This window comes from Mesoplodon mirus, assembly GCF_964341445.2.
Source record: "Mesoplodon mirus genome assembly, chromosome: 12".
Lineage (NCBI taxonomy): Eukaryota > Metazoa > Chordata > Mammalia > Artiodactyla > Ziphiidae > Mesoplodon > Mesoplodon mirus.
This window is the reverse complement of record NC_138988.1, coordinates 92,186,278-92,204,049: the sequence shown is the minus strand read 5'-3', so window position 1 is coordinate 92,204,049 and position 17,772 is coordinate 92,186,278. Positions and strand designations below refer to the sequence as shown.

The window sequence follows — 17,772 nt, the reverse complement described above, 5'->3', positions numbered from 1 at the left end:
AAAATACGTGTTGGGCTCCGTGTGCTCTAAGGTCAGTTCTAACCTCCCAAAAGTATGTTAGAGGAATGTGTTTCCTTGTTATGATTTTTAAAGAAAGGATCTACAGGTAGAGGGTTAACTTCAGGTCATTTCCATTTGATTAGTATTCAAGGCAGGACTGCCTGAAGTTGAGTGCCAGAGTTGGTTAACAACTAGGACTTGTGTCTGCAAAACTGGAAACTCACATTCCTATACTGGTGTTGATGCCTTTTTGCTGAATGTTATTTGCTTCTAATATGATACCTGAGCACAAAGGTTTACAACGGACTTATAATTCAAATTTCATTTTCTAAGCATTCAGTTTGGAGGAAATCAATAAGATCATTTAAAAACATTTTTGGGTTATGGTTTCTTAATTTGCTTAATCGTCTCCTAGAATGTCAACATTATTTCATTTTTAAAGTGTGCTTATTATTTGCTGAACTTGAATTTGCATTTCCAAAGAATTATTGAATGAACCATTTTATACAGCAGTGATTTTAATTAATCCCCTAACCAGCAAACTCATTGCAATGTGAATTATGAATCTAGTGAGTTTGGAGGAGAATTATAATTAGGTTTTCCTGTAATTCAATTATTTTCATTTGTTAGATAATAAATCTAGGTATTTTTTAGACCCTAAAGATAGTATCTAGCTCTACATTATGAGAAAGAAATGAATTTCTTTGAATAATTTAATAGTAACTATAGTATGTTTTATTTATATATTTTTGTGTATGCTTTTTAAAGAACTTTTGAGAACAATATTATGAAATAAGTGGGGGAGGTATTGGATCTACTTCATTGAGAAAGCAATAGTTTTGTGTACATGTCCTGCCAGGGGTCATACTATTTATAAGTGACAGATAGAAAAAGAATGCCACAGGAGTTCCCTGGTGGTCTAGTGGTTAGGATTCTGGGCTTTTTACTGCTGTGGCCCGGGTTTAATCTTAACCTGGTCGGTGAACTGAGATCCTACAAGCAGCGCGTGGCCAAAAAAAAAAAAAAAACAGCTAGTAATTCTGAGCTTCCTTTACTCTCAGGTCTGTGAGTCCCAAGAAAATGTCCTCCTCTTCCAATTGCCTGCATCAATGGAGGTATGTATAAGAGAATGTGTTATTTCAAATAAACATTTGGAGTCTGTATTTTGGTGTGTCTGACAACATGTCTAGGGCAAAGGGCCACCCCCTGAGATGACCACAATCACTCCCTGGGGTTCATCTAGAGAAGGGCAGGAGACAGGAGACAGATGGTGATTCCTTAGAGAAGTAATGCAGGGGTGTGTATCTGATTTGCTAATATTGGAACTAGAATTATAGCTGCGTCCATGTACTTACTCCAAAAGCCAAAGTGTTTACCTCTTCCCCACAAATACGAGGTACATTGTCATCAGTTCCTTTTGTTTTTGTTTTTGCGGTACGCGGGCCTCTCACTGTTGTGGCCTCTCCCGTTGCGGAGCACAGGCTCCGGTCGCGCAGGCTCAGCGGCCATGGCTCACAGGCCTAGCTGCTCTGCGGCATGTGGGATCCTCCCAGACCGGGGCACGAACCCGTGTCCCCTGCATCGGCATGCGGACTCTCAACCACTGCGCCACCAGGGAAGCCCTCATCAGTTCCTTTTAATGTTTACAATCAAGACTCAACGTGATTAACTCAGATCCAGATTCTTCCCTATTAACATTACTAACTTGTACTCTAAAGCGTATTTGTGGCCTAGAATTAAATAAATCAGTCGATTGGCAGTTTCAAAAGCAAGAAAAGAGGCTCTAAATAATGAAATTAATGAATTTCTGATCTGTATAAAGACGTGCTTTGAATTCCATTTTCTGCATAAACTTTGTCTTTCAGTTTTATCAGCTTTCCTTTTTCTGTGTGTTAAAACTAGGATTCAGGCTTTTGATGAGAAGCAGATTAAGTCTAAAGTTAGCCATTTTATCTAGTGGTTCCTTACCGACCTGGCGTGATTTGAGAGGGTATATTTTCTTTTGGAGGAAGTGGATGGGTGGTTGACATTAATGCTATTGAACATATTTAGATAAACATGAAGATTTTCTCGAGGTGAGTTGTGAGACATCTGATTATTTATGAGCCTGGACTGATTTTCTTGAAGTCAAGCCAGTTTGTTTCACTAAAAGCAAACAAGTCCAGAAATCCACACACTGCCCTGCATGGTGTGTCCCAAATTCCAGCCTGGCCCTAGGACTTTGGCACCACAAGGGCACGTGAACAAAGTTGGGAGAGTGTTGGTAAATCTGTGTCACCCCAGGCACAGAACCAGCAGGCGACGTCCTCTGTTCTCCCTGCCTTCTGCTAGTCCAGGTGGTGTGGGGTTGGGGACAGACACCCAGCTTGTAAGAAGTGGCTTCAGTTCCAGGCCTGGCTTTGCTCTTGACTGGTGGTGTGGTTTGAGGCCAGCCATTTGTCACATGGTGTCATTTTGTCCATTTTAACTCAGGCTTCGGAGGATAGGATGAGATCACGAATGTCAAAGTGCTTCTAAGTGCTTGTTAGGAGGGGAGAGGAGAGGGAGCCATTGTACTGTGTGTGCTGTGGCTGTGAGTGTGGGTGATGAGTTTGTAGTCAGACGCTCTTTCCAAAGGAGAAAAGAGAACTAAGGGGGTGTCCCCAAAATATATTTCAAGCTTGTGAATGTGTGTGAGGTAGGAATGACCTCCTCAGTAAATATGTTGTCTTTTTAGAGTTAAAATATTCCTGGGCTTCCCTGGTGGCGCAGTGGTTGAGAGTCCGCCTGCCGATGCATGGGACACAGGTTTGTGCCCTGGTCCGGGAGGATCCCACATGCCGCGGAGCGCCTGGGCCCGTGAGCCATGGCCGCTGAGCCTGCGCGACCGGAGCCTGTGCTCCGCAACAGGAGAGGCCACAACAGTGAGAGGCCCTCGTACTGCAAAAAAAAAAAAAAAAAAAAAAAAAAAAAATATATATATATATATATATTCCTTCATGTCACTTTTTCACAAATATTTCACAAGCATGTAGCTAATTTTATGCTCCATTAAAATGGAGGATATGTGGAGAAAGAAATGCGTTCATAAAAGCACAAGAAGTTTTTCTTGGAGGAGGTTTATGGTAAAAACTTGCATTTACAAGATTTCTTATGGTGTGCAAAGTACTTTAAATCACATTTCCATTGGCTCTTCATACTATTCTGGGAAGTAGCTATTAATATGCCCCTCCCCCAATTTACAGATGGGAGCTGAGACTCGGGGCTATGTGACGTGGCACAAGTTCATAAAGTGGGTTGGTGGCAAAGCTAGAATTTGAACCCACATCTTGCACGAGCCAGCCTAGGGCCTCTTAGCATTATTTTAATTTTTAAAATAGTGGCTTAAAGCAACACATTCATTAATCCCAGTTTCTGTACATCGGAAGTTTGGCATGATATAGTTGGGTTCTCAGCTCAGGCTCTCAGTGGGCTGAAGATCAAGGTGTTGGCCCAAGTATGTTTTAATTTGGGGCTCGGGGTTCTCTTCCAAGCTCACTGGTTGTTGGCAGAATTCAGTTTGTTCTCATGCCTTCTGTGTGGTGCCCTCCATCTTCAAGCCACGTCGAGTCCTTCTTATAATTCAGATCTCTTTGACATCTTTGGCTGCATCTTTCTGACTTCCATAATTTTAAATTATAAAGTGGCCAATGGGAATATGTTTGTCATTTTCAATAGGAAATTTAGCTTTTATCATTCTGTTTCCCTGCCCCTTAAAGCCAAGCAGTTTGCAGACGTGATAGTATCAACTAGAAGAAATCACAAACTCAGGGAAGTGTTAAAAGCAATATCTAGCTTCCTACAAGGGAACTGTTGATCTGAATTTTCAGTTAAGCCTAGCATGGCCAAGGTTTTAACAGTAACTCTGCTTCTGGCTGGCGTCCTTGAGAGGTCTGCTTGGTCTTTATGTGAGACAGATTTTTCCACATGGGCTTAGAAGAAAACCTGATCTCATCTTTCTGAACAAACCTTCAGAAGATTCAGGATTGGACTGAATCTTGTGTTGGATTCAGGAAGGAGAAGGACAACTCCTTTCAAGAGTTGACTTAAAGTACAGGATGGTGTTTCCGCCCAGGTCAGACCAATAAAGCACTGGATTTCAGTTAACCAGTTGCTGCCTGTTGTTGAAGGACCTGCACTGAAAGTCAAGGTCATCACCTCTTCCATTTTCCTGCCCCAATGCAGGAATACAGACCCTGACCAGACACTTTAGACGTTTTGTAGAATGGCCATTTTTCTGACTAGAAATGGAAGACTAGAAGGAGGTGTGAGACCTCTACTAGTTCCTTTTGGCTTTGGACAATTTACAATTTATCTTGGCCTCAGTTTCCTCATCTTAAAAATTGGAAGTGATTATTTTCTAAGTCCACTTCAAATCTAACCTTTTGTGTAAGACGGAAAAGATTACTAGCACCCACTGTGAGCCTCATATACATGAGAATAGTACACAAAAGGGAAATTCTCCTTATTAGACAAGGAACTGGTAATTACCGGAAGAAGCTTCCAGGCACAAAATTATAGATAATTCCAGAAGCATGTGAAATACACTAAAAGTTTATTTAAAATAAGCAAATTCAAAGAACAATGGTTGAACTTTGGTTTGTTTACAGCTCTTGATGGCTGAAAAGACTTACAATAAAAGTTGTTTGGGGAATTTTCAGAGATGTGTTTCCTCTAGTACTTATATTAAAAACATCAGAACCTCAGTATCCTTATTTTAAACACACAATGGACTATTTATTCTGAGTGCATCAGTCTGAGGAGTCTTTTTAACATTCAGTTGCTTGGTATTGATTAATTTATCTCTGTTTCCTGTACATATGGCATGTTCTGTGAATTGAATTAAATTAATGGCACATATGTACATGTGTTAATGGATGTGTTATAGGATAGTATATATGAGAGTATATTTACTTATCTATATATCTAGTGTGTGTGTGTGTGTGAGTAGTAGATAGGTGGATGGATGGGCACATCTACTTAGGAACAAAGAAATTTTTATTCAGACTTAATTTTATTTTCAAAAGTAGAACACAAAACTACTTCTGGATTTCAAAAACGGTAAACTAAAAAGCAAAAGCAATCAATATTCAAAAAATACTTTAAAATTTTGACTTTTAAACATTTGAGATTTAATTTTAAAAATGGTCACACTAAAACTCATTTCTAATATTTAAATCTGATGTCACAAATATATCATAACCAAGCAAGTAAAATAAAGACTTAAACAAATCTTCAGGTTTAATTTCTATTACCCATTTTAATGAAAACAAAAATGTGTGTTGATTGCATCTTAAAATAAAAATGGGGAAAAAAAGGGAAATGATTGTATTCTTTCCTTACTGCTCATTCATAATCTACAGGGTATTTCTTGAATGTTTCCACATAAACATCCTCAACTGATATAAGAACACGAACTCACCCTTGGAAGGAGGAGAATGACCTGAAAGCATTGCCCAAAGTGAACCGCTGAGACTAGAAACTTTTTGACATCTCCTGTTTTATTTTTTAATTTTGTCTTTAACATTCATCTAAAATTATAATCTGCTCCATATTATTTTGATTTCATTTTAAAGATAATATTGTAAATTACCTAAGTAAAATTCACTTCTTAAAGATGCTTCACCTTTGCCTTGTTTCCTCCAGGACATGGCCCATCTGTAGCTGAACACACTGAAGAAGGCAAGTCTATTAGGTTACCATTCTCATTATGAAGCATGTATTCAGTTCCATCTTTGTACAAACAAATGTATGGCGATTAGTTGCCTAAAGTGACTTAGTCTGGTTGAGGAGAAAGAACACATTGGGCTATAGAAAGATGAATAACCATATCAGGTCATGCCTGCTAGATGACAGGTGAGTGGCTGAGGTATGTGTTAGGAGCATGTGGAGGAGGATAGATATTGCTGAAACTTTTTGGTTAGAGCTTTACAGAGACAGTACTGAATCAGGGCTTTGAAAGGTTGTTAGGATTGTGATTGCAAAGAAGGAGACAAGGGCATTATGGAGAGGGGGCATGATGAGAGCAAGGTGGCTTGAGGATTGATAACTAGCCTAATTAAGCTGAAACAAAGCACTTTTAGAACAGAGGAAAGCCAGAAAATGACGAGGAAAAAGGGACTCTTGGGTGCCAGGCTCAGGAGTTGGTGGGTTCTTATTACATTGGGGAGCTGAGTAACAGTTCTGAGCTTGAAGGGTGATATGTGCAAAGGTACACTTCAGCAGGTTAATCTGACAGCACTGTGCTGGTTGAACTGCAAGGGGGAAAGCTGGAAGTAGCATGACTAGTTAGGGGGACCCTGCACTAGTCTAGAGGTATCATTTAATGAAGACCTGGTCCAGAGAAAGGAAAAAAAAGCAAAGGAGAAAGATGTTTATACACACACATATATGGCAGTTTGTTATATATATATATATATATACATACATACATACATACCGGTAGCATTTTGGTGGTTATATCACCTACAGAATAAGTGCTTTTAAAAAGCACTATCATTTTCTTAATTGAACATTATTACTACATTGAATCTTAAAGCCTCCGTACAATTGCTATCAGTTTTTACCTAGAGCCAGTTTAGAAAAGGCTTTATTAATGTGAGGCTTACTCATAGGATTTTCCCTTAAATCGTTTTTGGAACAAAACGGAGAATAAATAAAATTACTCATAGGGCATGATGAAAGAGCCAGACCCAACGTAGAACAATTGTATGGGGGATATGTTTCTACTTGGTTTTAGGTAATAACTTTAGGTAATTCATAAGAAAGTAGAGAGCACAGGAGAGTTTCTTACATTAATGAATTCATTAGGGTTTAAGAAATGATTTCAACCAAACTACCTTCTCCTTTTTTAGGGAAAGCTGGGAACACAAAGTACACAACCAGCTTGACAAAGACCGGAAATGGAGCTGAGTTCTGAAAGTCCTTTGAGGAAGTTAATTGACCATGTTGTTTTCATTTACTTGGAAAGGAATTCCCTTTGAAAGTGCAGTGAGGTGTGTCTTTCCCTTCTTAGCTGCCACTCTGTCTGATAATAAGATAAACTGATGTAATCTTATGTTATATACTTTAGTATTTATTCTATGTGAAGGACTAAAGCTTTGAGCAATATCCCTTAGCTCAGTGATTCTATTTTACAAAGGATGATTAACCCATTCTCATTAGAATATTCTTTTGCCCTTTGCCCATGGAAATGTTTTGCTCTCTGTACATGGGACACAGTAACTGTTGGAGCTCTGCTTACTACAGCTGAACACAGATGCCAGGGAGGAGAGGGGAAGAACACTGAAATCTGGCCAGTTTGGCGGTTTGTTAATCAATACCCATTATTTCACGAGGAAAAAAAGGAACAGCTGCATATAATGATCAGAGACCAACATGGCCATCCCTATAACGAATAGCAGGAGAGCTCAACCTCCACCACCCACCCCCGCTCCCCACAGTTCTTTTTTTTTTTTTTTTAATAAATTTATTTATTTATTTTTGGCTGCATTGGGTCTTCGTTGCTGCGCACGGGCTTTCTCTAGTTGCAGCTAGTGGGGTCTACTCTTCACTGCGGTGCATGGGCTTCTCATTGCGGTGGCTTCTCTTGTTGTGGAGCACGGGCTCTAGGCGCGTGGGCTTCAGTAGTTGTGGCACATGAGCTCAGTAGTTGTGGCTCGCGGGGTCTAGAGTGCAGGCTCAGCAGTCCCCCCATAGTTCTTGCGTGCTGATCAACTGATGCTCAGAAAGGAAAAGTAAAACTTGGAGGAATGTTTGGACAGTTTTCCTAAGTTGTTCCATAGACATTGATATATGTAAATCAATTGTTAATAGTTTTGTTGTATTGAGAGGGTGAAGAATTGAGTGATATAGAGAAATCTTTTATAATTAAAAACAATCTCTGATTCTCAGAATGATGCTTTTATCTGGCTTCCTCTCAGTTGTTTCTTTTTGTTTGTTTTTGTTTTTTGGGGGTTTTTGTTTGTTTGCTTTTTCTTCATAGCCAGATATTTGTCTGTTTTCTTAGTTTTTTCAAACAAAGAGCTATTGGATTTATTTTATTTTGCTTTGTAATTCATTAATTTATTTTAAATATTATATTGTCTCTACTTAATTTTTAAATTGCCTTTATTTACTCTTTGGGTTAAATGCTTCACTTATTTTCGTACTTTCTTGTTTAGCTATAAAAGCATTTAAAGCTATGATTTTTCCTTTCAATACAACTTTGATAGCATCCAAAATATTTTAATAAATGCCACTTAAGAACTATTTCTTTGGGGACTTCCCTGGTGGTCCAGTGGTTAAGACTCTGCGCTTCCAATGCAGGGGTGCAGGCCCAGTCCGTGGTTGGGAAACTAAGATCCCACATGCCGCATGGTGTGGCCAAAAACAAAAGCCAAAAAAACTATTTCTTTGTTTGCTATAGTCTTGTGGGTCTTGTGGACACAAACCTCACTGGCTCTCAGAGCTGGGTATTTTTGGGGGTCATCCTTCAGGTGGAAGTCCTAGTCCTAAAAGTTGAGGTGTGCTAAGTGTTTGGTCCAAACTCTGATTCCTCAGAGAGAAGCTGAGAGTTGTGCATTCCTCCTCAATTGTATGTCACTATGCCAGGGGTGAGGTTTACGGTGAGAATATATCTCAGCCTTTCGTACCCACTTCTGTGTGGGTGTTTTCTTGTTTGCCTGGTGTGTAGGAGTTGATCAGCTCATTTCTAGATTTCTTTCAGAGGGAATTGCTCTGTGTGTAGTTGTACATTTGCTGTGTCTGTGAAAGGAAGGAGGTTCAGGAGGCTCCTATGTCACCATCTTCTTCTTAAGGGTATAAAGTTTGATATATAAATATCAAATCTTGCTTATTAATACTATTATACAATTCCACTTTATCTTTGTTTGCTATTAGTCTACTTTATCTACATGAGAGGAAGGTATTCGTTTCCCTCTCCCCCATGCTCTCATTTTTATCAATTCCCTTGTATTTCTGGTGGCTTTTGCTTATGTGTTTTTAAAACTATTTTATTTAAGTCAAAATAAAATTCATATTTTAATACATGTTAGCATATATTAACATAAAATTTAAAAATATAATAGCGTAATAACAACAGAGCCTCTGACCTCTTCTCTCCATCTTTAGTCCACTCCCCAGGCAATCTTTAATCAGTTTGGTTTTGTGTTCATCTAGTGGCACCTCTGTAAGTCTAAATAGTATGTATACATCACAAATTCTTGTTTGGGAAGTTCCTTTTAATATAACCACAATATGAATTGATTTCTTGCTACTAGTTATGAGGATTTAGCTCACTTATACAAACTCCCTCCTATCCTTCCTACCTCCTCCCAATATTGTTACATCATTACTTTTAATTCCTTTCTTGGTTACCTTTCCAAGCTTAAGAATTAAAACCTCCATTTCCCTTTCCATCCACTAGACTGTATCTTGACTCACTACTTTGTAAAAAAGGCTATTAACATCCTTAATCCTTCCTTCCTCCTTTTCTCCTCACCCTCTCCCGATTTAAATTTGTAAAATCTATCAGTTGTACTTTTAATGTTTTTAGTAAAAACAAAGGAGAAAGTATAGTATAGTGGCAAGAACTCTGCCTCTAAAGCCAGACTACCTGGAGGTTTGACCCACACATTACTATCTGCATGACCTTGGGCAAGTTATACAACCTCACCATGCCTTACTTTTTCTACCTATAAAGTAGGAATAGAGGCTGATTCTAAGTTCAGTATCTGATACATAGTAAATTCTCATTAAATATTTGTTGTTACTGTTATTTTTATTGTTATCAATACATTTCAAGACAGATATTTATTTTTTATTTTGTCTTTTATGTTATACTTTCAAGAGATTGATTCTAAAAATTGAAACCTAGTAAATATTTTCATTTTTATAAATACTTGTTTTCTTTATAGAGTCAAGCTGTGTGGTATGATTATATTTCCTTAATAAAAGAACCACTTAAAGGAGAATGCTCAAATGGATTGTTCTTTCTTATACTTCACTAATTGTTAAAAATGCTACATTTTCCATACCTGTTTTGTTTAGTTTTTGTTTATCCTGTAGTTTCTGATTGCCTTTTCTTTCTCTAATTGATAAAGAGAAACATGTATCTATCATTAGATCATTATCACTTTTAAGAGTCTTAATCATTCTGTATTTTACTTGAGACTTATTCTGTTCTTTGTTACAGAATCCATCAAGGTACTGTTCTAACTGGTTAATTTCCTTTCTATTGGTACATGACTTTGTTATATAACTTTCTGCTTTCCCCTGAGTATATTTTGTATGTTTTTTTTATTGCACTTGTGAATTTTATCATATATTCAGGTACTTCCTCTTCTCAAATCCCGTCTATTCTATGGTGTGCACTTTTCCCTCAGTGACTTCCCTCCCAGATCACCACTTCTTCCTGCCTCAACTTATACTTTTAGGCCAGCTCCATAGCTGTCATGCTGAGACATCTTTTCTTATTCCTGGTTCTGATCTACTATTTCCTGGGTCTCTTGTCTTCTTTTTCTTGGTTAATCCCCTTGTTTTGCTGGAGTCAGTCTTCAACTAAAATGTGTGGGAGGCAAACTTTCTTAGTCCTTCCTTGTCTGAAATTTTTTAGTCTTCCCTCACAATAGAGAGTTTGGCTGAGTATTGAATTTTAGATTGTAAATGCTTTTCCCTCAGAATTCTAAATATATTAATTCCATATCTTAGTCTGTAGGGGATTTATCTTTCACTGTTCTTAACTTTCACAGTAATGTTTAGAGTTATGAGTCCTTTTCCTTCCTCCTTCTTAGTTGGTAAATCTTTTCAATGTAAAGACATTTCTTCTTAAGCCCTAGGAAATTTCCTTCTATTATTTCTTTGCCTCCATTTTCTCTTATAAAACTCCTATTATATATTAAATCCTCTGTTTTAATCCTGCATGTTTCACCTTCCCTCTCATGTTTCCCATCTTTTTGTTCTCCTTTATGGGAGACTTCCTCTACTGGTACCTTTCAACCGTTCTATTTTATTGTGTATCTTAGCAATCATATTTTTAATCTCCAGTAATTATTTTTTATGTTCATATTCTCCTTTTGCAGAACATCCTGTTATAGGTGTAATATCTATTCTAATCTAAGGAACTAGTCAGAACTGTACTTTTAAAAAAGTTTGCCATAGTTTACTTCTTTTGTGCTGCAGACTTCTCTCAAATGTTTGATGTTTCTTAGTAGTCTGTTCATATTTAGATGAATAAATTAAATGATCAGATATTCCTAGGGGTTCTCACAGTGGATGATATTAGATAGGCAGTAATTTGGTGAGCTGGAGGTCCTTGTAGGAATGGTAAATTGGCTATGACTGTCATAAATTAGAAGTAATGACAGACCTATAGTGGTAAACTATCATTTGGCAAATGGTTTTGTTCTTCTGTTTAATAGATTTAATACAGTAATCTTTAATCTAGGAAGTATAGAGCCCAAGAGGGTCCCGGTCCCTGGGATGTCCTCAGGAAGTCTGTCAGTACTGAAATTGTGTAGAAAATTGGTTGCATATATATTTTTCTGGAAAGAGGTTTCCATAATTTTTAGGAGGCTATGACACTAAAAAGATTAACAGTATTCAATAGGAGCATTTATCATTTAAATTCTGGTGGATAGGTATTTCTGCATAATGCCGGAATTAGAAAAAAAGCATTCTTTTTGTTGGTTTTTAGTAAAAGGAGAAATTTTGTTTTCTCCTACAAATAATGGATTTGAGTGTTTTTAGGTATAGTTGACATTTCTGAGCTTGAGACTGAGGCATATTTCTTACTGAAAAGCCTAAGTTACTCATTACATGGAAGCCCAGAAGAGATTAAGTAATTTCCAATGTACGTGGTGGCAAGATGAACATAAGCTGGTCTCTCCTTCTGACCACCCAAGTGGCCAGCTCCTCTGAATGCTTTTTCTTGTACCTTCATGTTTTGGGTCCAAACTAGCTAAATCAGGGTCTCTAGAGGTTTTCTCTAAATAAGCTAGTGAGCGTTTACCTGTCCCTAAACAAAACCCACAGATCTGCCTACCTAAGTTTGGCAATTAAAGCCCCGTGGCCACTAGCAAGTTTGCCTCTACTTTGATCTGTGATGTGTATGACACTATATTCTTTGACTGCTCTAAAGCAGACTGCCAATTAGATCCAAATGTGTCAACCTTGGAGTGGGTACTGGTGGCCAAGTTTCCATTAGTGGTTACTACTGATTTATGCCTGCAGCATCTGTTCATTTAGAAATAGAAATCTATCCTCATGTTTAATCTTGGGGTTGGGAGAAGAGGTAATGGTGGGGTTATGGGGAGAAAATCCCAGAACACAATTAAATCTCTTTATATCTCTCAACTTTTAACTTCTGTTTTTCCTTTAACACAGGAAAGACTCAAATTAGTAGGAGGTTGTGATCCTGTTGGTATGCTTTTTATTTTCTGAGGTATAGAAGGTTGAAAGGAAGAGGAAAGAAAGCCACATTTATTGGAAAACAGCTCTGTGCCTACAACTGTGTTAGATACTGTCACGTGTGACCACACACATGTTCTCTAACAGTTCTATGAGTTAGTGTCTGCATACTGTTGAGGCAATCACAGTTCAGAGAAGAGGAATAGAAGAATATATTCCTTCTATATTGCATACATTATAAGTGCCAAAACAAATTCACACTATTGAATCTGCTGGATTCAATAGTCTGTGCTATTTCTATTCCACTGTATAACAATGTTAGTGATTATGGGGTTAATCCCTCTAGCATCTGAAAAGAGCTTGGGAAAAGCCTCTATTGCATAATGAAAAGGGGGATATTTAGGCTAGAAGCTTACCTGTGGGTCACCATAGACCAATATAGAAAAAATTAAACCAGGGGCCTAATTTCTAGATTTCAGCTTTTGCATTCATACTCAGAAATGGACTGGGGTTTACTTTTCTTTTCTAGTCTTGGGTTAGTTTCTTGAAATCAAATCATTGTTCTGAGAAGTAAACTACATCAGGGAAAGGATGGAGGAGAAACAAACAAACCTCTCTTCTTTGTTAATGAGTCATATTGTCTACACTTGGTTTTTCATTGACACCAGCTGGGGTGGTTTTTGCCCATCTCTCAAGGAGGATCCTAATGATGATTCACGGGGTCTGCATCTCATTTGTGGTACCAATTAATTCTGGAAACTCAAAATGCATTCAATTGAATGTATGTTTAAAAACATTTTTTTTTCTCCCCCATGCTTTTTTTGGGGAGGAGTGTAATTTGATACTTGGGATATTTGGGACAAAAGTTGGTGGAGTGTACTTCACTATGGCTCTTCAGAAAAGGGAGGTTTATTGTAACCAGAAGTTTTAGCAGTGGTGAATAGCCTGGAGCAGAGGTTGGCAAACTTTTTCTGTCAAGAGCCAGATAGTAAATATTTTAGGCTTTGTAGGTCTATATTCTCTGTGGCAACTTCTCAGCTCTGCTGTTGCAGTGTGAAAGTAACCACAGACATTATGTAAATACATAGGTGCAGCTGTGTTCCAATAAAACTTTATTTACAAAAACAGCAGGCGGGGCCAGATTTAACCTATGAGCTGGAGTTTGCCAAATCCTAGCCTAGAGGATGTCTCAGGTTTTTCTACGTATATAATACCTACCACCAAGCAAATAGTAAGTACTCACTAAAAGGTTTTTTTGTCTTTTTTTTTTTAATGACTAAATGCATATACAAAGGAACAGAAGAACTCTTTCACTATGGTCTGAATTCATGTATTGAAATTCATATATTGGAAACCTAATGCCCAAGGTGAAGGTATCTGGAGGTGGGGCCTTTGGAAAGTGAGCCCTCATGAATGGGATTAGTGCCCTTATACAAGGGACCTCAGAGAGTTAGCCTGATGCCCTCCGTACCATGTGAAGTCACAGCTAGAAGTTGACAGTCTGCAACATGGAAGAGAGCTTTCACCAGAACCCTACCATGTTGGCACCCTGATCTAGAACCTCCAGCCTGAGGAACGTTGAGAAATAAATTTCTGTTGCTTATAAGTCACCCAATCTATGGTACTTTGTTGTAGCAGCCAGAACAGACTAAAACATCTTCCAAAGCTTCATTGCTATCAACTGTGTTATAAAATAAGGAAGGAGTTGGTAGGAATACTCAATTTATAGATAGAAGAATAAAGCATAAGAAATTAGGGTCCCTAGAGGTTGTGGGCAAATTTTTATTTAGAATTCAAGCTTTTTTTTTTTTTTTTTTTGGCCGCACCATGTGGCATGCTGGATCTTAGTTCCCAGACCAGGGATCAAACCCCTGCCCCCTGCATTGGGAGCGTGGAGTCTTAACTGAACCACTAGGGAAGTCCAGAATTCAAGCTTCTTGACTCTATTCAATGCTGCATTTGCTGAACTCCCTTGGTTTCGTATTATTTTATCATTTATTCTATGGAAAGCTGCTTCTTTCAAAGATAATACTCTTCATTTCTGCTGTATCAGATAAGGTTCTCTGCATTGTCATAGATGGAACAGCCTTCAAACAGACTTAAACAATACAGGGAATTTACTGGCTGATGAACTTGAAAAGTCCAGATATGAAGTAGGCTCCAGACAGGCTTTACTCAGTCACTCAGTTACCCAGGACCCAGTTCCTCTTTGCCTCTGTTCTGCTTGCCATCTGGGCATCTTCACTCTTAGATTCCACCTTGTGGGATATCCCTTAAGGTTTTCTTGTTTGCGGATGGTGGAGTGGGCAAAACGAACGTCTCAAACTTCTGCGAACCTTGACCGATTAAGGAAACAACATAGATAAGAATGGACTAACATGTGTCCTGGTTTGGTCATGGGGAGAAGAATGAAATTAGGTAAGTTAAAGGAATATTTGGCGGTCTTGAGCACTGGGAAAAAAACAGAGAGTAGATGCGTTCCAGGGAAAAGAGCACCTTTGGAGGTATGTAAGAGCCTAGCAGGGATGCTGAGCCCAAAGCCATTTAGAGTCACTGGAATCTAGGGAGAAGTTGGGATATAAGGGTGGATGAACAAGTAGGGAAGAACCAAATCCTGAAGCCCCCTGAAGCAGTCAGCTTTTACCTCCAAGACAAAGGGGCATTGCTGAAGAATTTTGAGCAAGGGAGTGATGGAATTGGACTTGAACATTAGAAAAATTATTCTGACAGCTTTGTGGAAGGAGGTTCAGGGAGAGGCAGGAAGAAAAGCAACGAACTTAATACAACCAGCTGCACAGAGCTTAGCAACAACAGGATGGAGAAGAGAGGAAGAGGAAGGGAGCCATTTAGATAGAGTTAACCCACTAGATATGGGGAAAAGTGAAGCAGCCAGAATGACTTCTGGGCTTCTATTTCAGTAGCTGGGCCCAAGGTGGTGCCATAAACCGTGATGGATATGAATAAACATATCCCTGTGCCTTGGTTTTTGAGGGCGTGTATGTGGGGGTCTGGGCTGTATTGTGTATTTTTCCAGATATATTAACCCTGATAGAGGTGACAATCCCCAGATATTATCCTAGTTGCGCAAGCCGGGGTGGGATCTCTGCAAAGGTCTATAACTAGTTTAAAGTCTCGGTTCCTACCTCCTTTGAGAAGTGCAGAGTGCTGGCCAGATTGAAATCAGATGTAGCCACAGAACCCCTGGGCTACTGAGCCTCTTCAAATAAGCACTGGGTGAAATCATTGTGGAGGGAAACTGACCTTTCTGTCTAATCTCCTCAAGCTGCTCTTGTTAATGGAACAAACTAATCGTCAAAGCCACCTGGCCCTGAAAGGAAAACAATGCCTTTCTTTTGCTTTTGTAAAGAGCCTGGCAGGAGGATTCACCATATGCAAATGCCTTAGGCATCCTGGTGGGGAGGGACGGGAGGGGGCAGTCCTGAGCCCTGTGTCCATCTGTGACTCAGCCAGGCCTCACAAAGAGCATTCTCCAAACCTGCAAGGGAAGAAAGCGAGTTGAAAGGGGGCTTGTCATTGTTCTGGCCATGGGAACATATGTCAGAAACATTGTTCCAGCCGCTGCAAAAAGCATTGCTTCCCAGGCCACATCATGCATTACACTGGTGACAGTAGCAGCTGCAAGGCCAGCCTGTGAGTGACCAGAGGAAGGGTAGATGCACGAGAGAGCCGAGTGGGCAGTCACGATCTTGCAGGACACCCTCTCCTTCTTCAGGGTCTCAGCTTAGCCTGCCTCCAAAGACCTGAATGTTAGGAATGTGGCTGGGAGGCAAATTAAACGTGTGATTTAGTCAAGTTTGGTTCTTTAGCTGGAAAATGCTTTGAGATTATGGTAAAAAGGACCCTAAATTGAAATGTAGTGTCATTCTCATTAGCAATCCAGGAAGCCTTTGAAAGCTCCAGTGTGAGTGAGCTTATTTTCGGGTAAAGCCAGTCTCTCAAGCATAGCCGAGGAGGTGGTGAATGGGCAGATGGGCAGATGTGGCAGACAGAGCCGTGAAGTACAGCTATGAATGTTACAGAAGGAAGTTTTTTTGGTTTTGTCTCTAGCTTCCTTTCTTCTCTGGCCCTTCTGTTTCTTTCCTGTCTTAAAATGTTCTCTCCTGATGTTATGGAGAAGAAAGAAGTCCCCAGGACTTGGTTTTAGGCACAAATGAGCAACTGAAGCGGTACAGAGAACTCTGGTCAAGCCAGTTCAACAACCTGCGATGAATGTGTGTGACGGGTCAGGCACTGTGTTACGAATGGAGCTCAGGGGAGGGGTGATAACAGTTGAGACACAGTCCACGTTCTGAAGGCGCTCCCTGTCTATGGGGGAGGATGGCATCTTTTCAAGTCATTGTAACACACATCCCAATGTAGTAAGGGATCTGGGGAAGGTATAAACAAACTAGCAAGCAATGCAAAGACAAGTAGAAGTATTCTGACAAGAGACCTGGGGAAGGTTTCAGGAAAGAACTGACGTGGGGAGAGAGAGCCAGGGAAAGACAGTGATGGTGAGAACAGGCAGTATTCTTGCTGAGGAGGTGCTAGAAGGTTCTGAGAGGAAATACAGCTGGGAAAACTCTGTTGGGATGGGTGACACAGCAGGAGGCCACCTATGATTAACTTGCTTCCCTCAAGGTATTGGAATTTGGGACAGTTAATCTTTCATAGTTAGGAAAAGTTAACACCTCCCTGAGTGTTGGAAACAGGCTAAATCGGGTTGGATTCTCGCTGGGGGGTTTCCATAGGAACAGATGAGGCCTCTGACCTTTCAGAGTTAAATGGCTAAGCCAGAAAAGGAGAAGAGTTGAGTTTTTCCTGGTCTGTTCTTCCCTAGTTAATATTTATTGAGAGTCCTTCCTGGGTGCTGTGGAAACCACCCGATTACAAGGAATGTGGAGTCAGTTGGAGGAGATAACAGAAGTCGTTTTTATTGCTTAGAATATGAAACTGATGTTTTTCAGAGCCCCAGAAGGCACTGAAACCATTCATCTAACAGAACATTTCTCTTAGGCCTTTACTCTGTGCAAGCCAAGACAAATAACAGTCCTTCTGGAGGTCTTGTTTCACATATTCTTTGAGACATGTGTTTCCGAATACTTTGAGTGAATTATGCGTTCGCCTCATTTTGAGTCAGTGACTGCTTCTGGAGGTGACTCGGTTGGATTGTTTGGTAGCACTTTTCAGGGTCAACAGAGCCCCACCTAATAAAAGTGGGAAAATGCAGAGGCCAGAGTCCCTACAGCACTACAGAAGGGGTGGTGCGGGGTGGGAAGTGTGGACAGGGCAGGAAGTCACATTTATTGAATATCTTTGTAGATACTTTGCTAGGTACTTTGTAGGCACTTTGCTAGGTACCTGGTA

The 17,772-nt window shown here is 39.6% G+C and overlaps 1 protein-coding gene across 6 annotated transcripts in view; it reads left to right on the top strand.

Moving 5' to 3' along the window:
- RNF144B (ring finger protein 144B) overlaps positions 1-17,772 on the top strand; it is a 109,379-nt gene that overhangs the window by 81,392 nt on the left and 10,215 nt on the right. For 3 of the 6 annotated variants that reach the window (XM_082639565.1, XM_082639563.1, XM_082639562.1), the window contains exon 8: positions 1,062-1,115. In XM_082639565.1, coding sequence (XP_082495691.1) covers positions 1,062-1,115 — 54 coding nt within the window. Of the gene's footprint in view, positions 1-1,061; positions 1,116-2,716; positions 2,738-5,381; positions 5,409-5,664; positions 5,698-17,772 lie in introns of those variants that run through there. The other 3 variants (XM_082639566.1, XM_082639567.1, XM_082639568.1) reach the window with 3 other exon arrangements.